This window comes from Phodopus roborovskii, unplaced genomic scaffold (assembly GCF_943737965.1).
Source record: "Phodopus roborovskii unplaced genomic scaffold, PHOROB, whole genome shotgun sequence".
Classification (NCBI taxonomy): domain Eukaryota; kingdom Metazoa; phylum Chordata; class Mammalia; order Rodentia; family Cricetidae; genus Phodopus; species Phodopus roborovskii.
The window spans coordinates 19,494,778-19,503,454 of record NW_026126433.1 but is presented as its reverse complement, the minus strand read 5'-3'; the positions used below and the strand labels follow the sequence as shown (position 1 = coordinate 19,503,454).

General features: G+C 35.0%; 1 protein-coding gene across 3 annotated transcripts in view; it reads right to left on the bottom strand.

Moving 5' to 3' along the window:
- Positions 1–6,365: 6,365 nt before the first annotated feature.
- Brinp3 (BMP/retinoic acid inducible neural specific 3) overlaps positions 6,366–8,677 on the bottom strand; it is a 383,711-nt gene continuing 381,399 nt past the window's right edge. For all 3 annotated transcript variants that reach the window (XM_051185938.1, XM_051185936.1, XM_051185939.1), the window contains exon 8: positions 6,366–7,745. In XM_051185938.1, coding sequence (XP_051041895.1) covers positions 6,629–7,745 — 1,117 coding nt within the window. In that variant the 3' untranslated portion in view covers positions 6,366–6,628. The remainder of the gene's footprint in view (positions 7,746–8,677) is intronic.

Sequence of the window (8,677 nt, the reverse complement as noted above, 5' to 3'; positions counted from 1 at the left end):
ATTCCTATCTAGCCTGGAATTCATGGAGGGAAAGACCTGCCTCGGACTCATAGAGATTGTCCTCCCTCTCCCTCTTTCATGCTAAGATTAGAAGTGTACAGTATACCACTATGCTTGGATTTAAAAGTAGTTTCCATACTCTTTGCTTCAAGCTCTTTTACTTTTCAGTTTTCTATATTCTGTGAAACTCACTTTACCTCATTGTTTTTTTATTTCCATGATGTATAGATTTATTTGGCTTTGGTGACATTCCAAATGGATTGTATTTTTCAAATATATTACATGAATAGCTATTCAATATTCTTAATGAGGGAAAAAAGAAGATCTACACGAAAGAGGAGAGTTTGATTACAGGTCTATACAAGGTTCTACAGAGTTAGAAAATTATTTTACTAATTTTACTTGAATCATAAAATTATAGAGAAAGTCATGAAATCTTTCTTTCCACTTTGATTGAATAAAAATGGATAACAAAGAATTTAAGGTTTTTGTTTGTTATTTGAATAATGATTTCATCTAGTTAAAATCTGTTTGCTATCCCAGGAATAGCAACTTAGGTCAAATTATGATGGTAATCAATGCATTTGGAAGAGTGGTGACTTCCCCAGAGAAATACTATTCTCCACTTTTTTTTTTTATTTCAGAATTACATTTTTATGGAATTAATTCATCTCACAATAAGAATCATTCCATGAGGATATGAACAAGCCAGTATCAGGGGCTATAGAGATGACTCAGTGGTTAAGAGTATTTGCTGCTCTCATTAGGGATTGGCATTTAATTCCCTCACAACAGCCTTTAGCTTTATCTCCACATGAAATTTTGCCATCTTTTCACCTCTGCATGCCACAGCACACAGGCCAACAGCTTTATTTCTAATACAATATCTCAGTGTTTTATTTGGGGCTGGAGCGGCTGAGGGACCAGACTGTCAGGAAAAACCTACTCATCACAAAATGGCACCTTCAAGGTGGCTGCTAAGAACTCCCACTTAAAACTTAACAAAAGCTTAAGAAAGGGTTTTAGAAAGAAAAGAACAAAGACAAGCAAGGCCTTTTGGTAGCATCATTTTTCTCAGTTGGACTCTGTTTTGCTACAGACAACCAGAGATTTCCACGGTTCCTTTAAGTTCCTTAAAGAGCTCTGCTAAAAGCTTAATGGTGTGTACAAGAGATGGCAATGGCAGTGACCACATCTCCAAGCTGGCAGCATGCTTCTGGATGGCAGCATAGATCAAGGCAGTGAGCACAGCTCTCAGTTCTTGCAGTAAAGGTGCCCACCACCATCTTTGATAGACTTCAGCTAATTAAGCTATGGCTTTCATTTTAGCAATCTTGTTTACCAGAAAAAGACTTATGGCCAGAAAAATATAAAGATTTACAGTAAAGACAGATTCAGATTAAGGAAAGCCTCTAAAGGTTTACAGTATGTTTTAAAATATATGTAGTCTTGGGAGAGAAAAAGAAACAGAATAAAATTGTTTAAAATAGAATAATAAAAACACAGAGAATAGCTGAGTGTGGTGGCACACCCCTTAACTCCAGCACTCAGGAGATAGAGGCAAGCAAATCTCTGTGATTTCAAAGTAAACCTGATATACAGAGTTAATTCCAGGACATATAAAAGTTATACAGAGAAACCCTGTCTCAAAAAAGAAAAAATATTAATAAAACAATAGAGTAATAAGAAAAGCCATGTATAGATGGGAAGCACAAAAAAGAGTGTGAATAATATATTGTATTCTTTTATCTTTGTATTGTTTGACTGATGAGGAAATAGCAACAACTGTTAAAATAAATCCCACTGAATTAGTTCAATTTATATATTTTAAAAATGCTTTGACTCCAAAATTTAAGTTCAAGGACAGGTTACTGGGGAAAAAGATTTCTATTTTTGTTTTCATAGAAAATAAAAAGCTGTGGATTCCTTCCAGATTAACATGGTTTAATCAAGCAAGATCCCCTGAAGCAATGTCCATGGGACAAGGCAGACTTGCAGATTACAGCCAGGATTTCTGTGACTTCTTAGGATCCCCACGACAGCGCCCCCTACCAGCAGGAAGTAGGTTAGAAAGTACAATGCCCAAATTCCCAAATATTTTCTATAAATATTTGTTTTCATTTTCAATGGGATTTGTTATAAATGGTTAATAATCACAACCAATCTGTTTTTAAAGGTAAAAAGGGGATTATGATGTAGAAATGAATACTTTGTTTTCGAATGCATTTTCATTTATTGATACAAATTTAATGTCAATTTTGTAATATGTATATTTATCCTCTTGTTTAGGTATAATGTTTATATAGCTCATTTAGACATGTAATGTATAATTTAGTACAGATTATAAGTAGTTACCTATGATAATCAAAATGAGTTAAATTAGTTATGTTTTCAAGATGTATTTGAGATAGGCATTCTTTACACCTTTCAAAGACCTACAGAATATGGCATTTAAAATGGTATAGAGTTTTTCTTAACAGTGAGACATAACTGCTCCTGGCACACCACCTGCATCACAAATGTAGACAAACACCAAAGATACTCATTATAGAGTTTGCTTTCAATATGACAAGACTACACTTTGAGCAAGATACTGTTCTTCTCTGGACTATTTGACTTTGTGCTACAAAACCTGGACATGCAGGAGCCACAGAAAAGTGACTGCTGACAAAAGATGGACATTGCTACAGGATTCCTGCTTCATGAAAGAGTCTGCCAGACAGTCTGAATGACACAGAGAAAAATGACTGACAAACTGCCAATACAGGTAGACAGTTTAAAGTTTCCTGGTTTTCTGAGGAGTCTGCAGACAGACTATGGCTATAGGCAGATGATGGAACACTACAGAAGATCTTCACGTGACTGATCAGGTAGTAAGATATCTCTGCCATTTCTAGACTTTATATATTATCCTTCTGTGGTCTTTGATGGAGTTGAGGACAGATAAGGTTATAGTTTTCCTTAGTTAAGATTAAAGATAAGGTACAAATAATATTTTAGACTCACAAAGATAGGATAAATGATTCAATATTTTCGTTAAATCTTGCTAAATGTTAATGAACTAAATATTGTTAACTGTGGTTCTTATTTGAATACTGTTTTCTTATATATTTTGCTTTGTTAAGATTAAAACCCTTCTTTTTATTTTAGACAGAAAAGAGGAGATGATGGCAGATGTTATTTTGTATATATGTTTACCTTATCGGTTAATGAATAAATCACTGTTGGCCAATAAGAAAGCAAGATAGGAGGGACTAGGAGACAAGGAGGGGAGAGGAAGAAGAAGGGAAGAAATTCAACATGGAGGAGAGAGAGAGTAGAATACCAGCCCCTCTCTCTGGTAAGATAAGACCACGTGGAAATAATTAGATTAATAGAAATGTGTTAATATTTAAGACAGAGCTAGCCAATAAGAAATGCTATTAGCAGGCCAACAGAATTATATCTAATACAGCATCTCAGTGTGTTATTTGGGGCTAGTGTGACTATGGGACCAGGCGGGCAGGAAAAACATACTCATAACACATACATACATAGACATACACACATATGTGTAAATGAATAACAAAACATTTACAAACATGTTAACAACAAAAGGAAACTTGAGGAAAAACTCTCCATCTAAAACTATGAGTTTGTTGTAAATGGGACTTTGTCAGAGAAATTATTTTCAATGCATATTTCCATATTCTTTAGTACTTATAGAGGCAGGGGTGAGATGATCAGATGTTGAAGACCTGGTTTTCTTAGCAGTCAGGGCTTTAGGACACCCTGTCTTAAACTAAAACAAGTAATTCTCAAATTCTTTAAACAATTACAAGAAGAAATTTTTGCATATAAAACAGTTCAAGAGTACTAAAATTGTTATGAACTCCACAGTCTTTGTGAATAATAGATTATTATGTTGTCTACTACTTATTAGACAGACATTTCCTTATTTACATGTGGAAGTTAGAGCTATAGTTTAGTCATATATCTTTTAAAGATGTATCAGCATTTTATAATTTTCTTTGTATGGTTACATACATTATTTTAATTATCATAGAAATTTTATTTAAAGAGATGAATTCATTTTTTCCTCTGTCATTCATAGAGACCACTAAGAGACTCAAATGCTTTAATGAAATAGTGTAGCCAGAAAGTTGAAGCTAATATTACTGTATTCTATTCAATCTGCTTTTACATTAATATTAACCATTACATAAAGCCTTTAAATACTTTCTTACCTGTGGTAATGGGATCTTCTGTCCCTCATGCTGTAAATGCCATCATGAATTATGCAATAATAGATGTAGCAACAGTGCTTGTTTTTGTACTTACCTCTAAATGATTGCTTTATAAAGCTTCCCAATAATTATGTACAGTGTTTTGTTTCTGAATAGCAGAGTGTTAGGTCATTTGACATCCCTAATGGTTTTGAAAAACTCATTTTAAACACATTGAAGAGGCTGCTCAAATGTGAGTGACTGATTATAGAAGGTAAATGATAATTTTATTACTTTTTCAGGTATGCTGGGAGTTCATGTGTTTTACATTTGCTGATTTTGAGACACTTTCTTGTCACTTTTCTTTGATTTTATATAAAATAAAACAAAGGATATAGTACTTCCTTTAAAAATCAGTGTTGCAAATAAAAGTGATTAAATTCATTCTGTGTTCAACTTCTTGGCTTGTGGTCATTAAGAATTTGACTATCCTTTATGTAACAGCCAATGTCTGCTAATTACTGAGCATATACATGCTTGTCCTTCTGGGTCTGGGTTACCTGATTGAGGAAAAATTTTTTCTACCTCTATCCATATTCCTGCAAATTTCATGTCATTTTTTTAAATAGCCAAGCAACATTCCACTCTATAAAAGTGCCACCTTTTCTATAGCCATTCTTTGGTTGGGGGACATCTAGGTTGTTTCCAGTTTCTGGCTATTATAAATAAAGACCATATGAACATAGTGAATCTGTGGAAAAAGAAAGGAAATGGAGCTGGGAAGGGTGGAGGAAGTGGATACAACAGTTGAGATATAATGTGTGAGGGAAGAATATGATGGAACAAAAGAGAGCAAATATACTACTTTAAAAAAGAATCCAACTCTTTTTTCTTTTTCTATAAGGAAAGGAAATACTATGAAAGCAAGTATTAATCTTACCAATAGAGACAATTTGCAATCACATCAGAAATTTGAAGAACATTTAGTTTTTACGTGAATTTTCTGTTGACAGATAGTTTATTAAAAACAAAAGTTCAGCCAGATACTAGACATTGGTCATTATGTTTTGTTTTTCTGATTGACTAAATACTTGTTGTGGGATTTATCAACTTAATATTTTTTAAATGAAAATGCATAACCTGAGTGTGCAGAATGTTCACATCAATTGTATTTTTCTGTTTCATTTCAATCTCACATTCCTTTCATGAGTCCTGTTGTGTTATTTTAGAAAGATACCCTTTAAACTCAAGAAAGTTGACATTAACATTGCTTTTAATCAGAAAATAAGGAGAAGTTGTAAAATATACCTAGCCAAGGTCTGTGTGATAAGTAACAAAATATTTTACTAATCATATATTCTAAATAAAATGAAAATAAATTTGTAGAAAATAACCAAATATAGATCTATCTTTATATAAGAGACAAAATGAAAAAAAATCAATATAACTTTCAAAGGAAACATTTATCCTAGTTATGGAAGTTCTCCATATCAAGTGTATTTTAGTAATATGAGCCTCAGAAATAAATGCATCTATTTGTCAGGTATTTGAGCATTTTTTATACCTTTTCATTACAGCTTCTGAGTTCTAGCAGTGTTATCTTAAGGAACTGATAAAATGTAACTTTTCATTTTGTTAAATCATCATACAGAATTTTGATGACTTTATTAGAATTGGAATGAGTGATAAAGAAGTCTGGTAAAAAGATTTATGCTCCTTGTACTTTGGAGTATAATTGTTTAATTTTGACTTATGTTTGCTGAAATACATTGGTATTTATTTAGGAACTAGTTTGTATGGCAACTTTAATGGTAACTGTTCCTCATTCTCTGAATGAAGCTGATAAGCATCCTTCAGCCATTCTGTTCTACACCATGAGAAAGGAACTGGATGCAAGCTGGCCACCTATTTGGGTTTACAGAAAAGATGATCAGAAGGAACCCTCAACTGTTTCCATTTTAACATCCTACAGAATTTTCCCCAGGTTCCTGCAAACTGTATCAAAATAGAACTCATTTCAAGAGGAAAAAATAAATAAATAAAAAAAAAGAATCCCACAGCACTTCTTGTTAATAACTGTTCAGCTACAAAATTTTATTGGTATCTTTTTTATGTTCCCTCTAGAGGATGTAATGCACAAAAGTGTTGCCACGGAACATATAAAATTACAAATGAAATTTATTGTAAAAAGTAGAATGTCTTCTAGACTGGTGTCAGTATTTATTTCATTCATAAACCAAAACTGTAGTATAATATATTCATTGTCAGCAAGTTCATGAGTGTAAATTGCCATCCAACGTTATTGACTGATATAAGACAGATATTGAAAAGACAATTTAAATTTACTTTTCCAAACATAAACTGTTCCACAAAAGCACTGTAAAAACTCCTTCAAGGTTTTGGGTTGTGCTTGACATTTACGGTTAACTACATAATTTGGTTGTGTCATAATCCACTGTGTTTGGTAATTTGGCATTGAATGCCTGCAGAGCAGATTGAATTCTCACCACCTCACTAGTAGACAGCTTGAGTCTATGACGAAGCAAGCAAGAGAAAAGATCTAGACGGCGCTGACCAGGTGGGGAGAGTTTATTTACACGGTCTCTTATCTCTAATAGCTGTAAAAGTGCCGAGTCCTGGGATCCCTGAGTGTAGGGGTAGTCGAGCTGCAAAATCAGGTCTCGGATAGCTTCAGGGTCAAAGTGCATGCTGTAGCCAAACACTTGGATGTTATTGATTTTCATGTAGCCCAGGTTCCGGGATGGGTCAATAAACTCCAAAGGCTCATAGTAAATACTCTCGTTGCTGTTGGGACCATTTGCCTTAATACGACTCCTCAGGTAGATGTGTACTGTCTCAAAAAATGTCTTCCATTTGTTTCCCAGAGTCAGTGTCCAGTTATAACACTGTAGTGGGAGGTCCAGCTTAGTCCGCTCCCAGTCTGGAAAGCTGCTCTCACTCACTGGCATAAACCAGCTCTCTGAATGGCTGCCCCCGAAGGGATTGATGTAAACAGCCAGCACTGGCTCTAACGTGCTGTTTTTTGTTAAGCAAATCTGTAAAGAGAGACCCAGGATCATGTGTACCAGACTGGACTTGTACTTGTTACTTTTCAAGGTCAGGAGCATTCGCTTTCGCCAGGAAGGATCAAACCAGCTATTGAGGCGCATATCGTTGCTGATAAAGATGGCATGGACTTCTATTCGTCGGTCAGTTTTCTGCAACAGGTATTTCATCTCCAGGTCTTGCAGGTCAGTCTCAAAGCCAATGTAGTGATCTGTTGACTCAGCGACTTCAGGCTTGCAGAGTCCCTGGCTCAGCATGTAGCCAGTGTTGCAGGTGCCACAGCGGGTACGGTTGTCAGGTGCACAAGTCAGGCAGGCGGAGGCATCGCCCACAGTGCAGGGCAAAAAAGATGTGCACACTACCTGGTCATTGGGACAGGTGCAGGAGTGCGTCTCCTCAGAGAAGCTGCCCAGGAGGCCATTCTCATTGCAGTAGAGAAAAGATTGGATGCGAGTGAGCCAGTAGGTTGAGGTTCTAGGAAAAAAAAATGAAAGAAAAAAAAAGTGAATCTCAATAAATACTTCGAATCTATGTTACTGTGTGTGCATTAAATTGTGTATACATATGTACTTGAACTGCCATAAACCACAGATCACTACTCCTTGAACTTTTTGTCCAACCTACGAACAGTAATAATACAAAATAAAGATCCAACACACACACACAGAGACAGAGAGAGAGAGAGAGAGAGACAGAGAGAGAGAGAGAGAGAGAGAGAGAGAGAGAGAGAGAGATGCATACAGGGAAAAAGAAAAACAATTGAAACCACACAAGATTTTCTTAATTATTACTCACACCAAATCCAGAAACTATTAGATTGTTTGAAACTTGGTATGAATTACAGATGATGGACAATGAATCATAAGGGAAGTCATTAGGTCTTAGGAGAAATGTGCTCAATAATGAGTTTGTTTCATAGTCACCAAGAGAAAATTATTTATAAAAAAACATGCAAAAAAAAAAAAAAAACAAAAACCAAACCAAACCAAACAAACAAACAACAACAACAAAGAAAAAAAAAACAAGTGCAATCTCTCCATTGGCATGCCTCTGGGTCTTGGATTCCTGGCTAGAGAACTGTAAATCTTACAATTTATTTTCATTAGTTACTAGTCAGTTTGTAGAGTTCTGTTTTAGTAGTTGCTGCTGAACTAAGAAGAAAAATTCACTTCTGAGTTTTTCTTAATACTTTTAAGATTAGTTCTCTAAAAAATTCTTCTACAACTGTGCCTAAATATTATGAAAGTTATGAGTCTCTGGGTAAGAAGATGTGAGACTACAAGCAGTTATTGGGGTGCTATTCCACTTGGTCATGTTTCTTTTCCTGTATTGTTGCCCTCCATCTTTCTCTTCTTCCTTCTCTCCTTCGCCCTTTCTTTCTCTCCCTTCAATCTTACTTCCCTTAT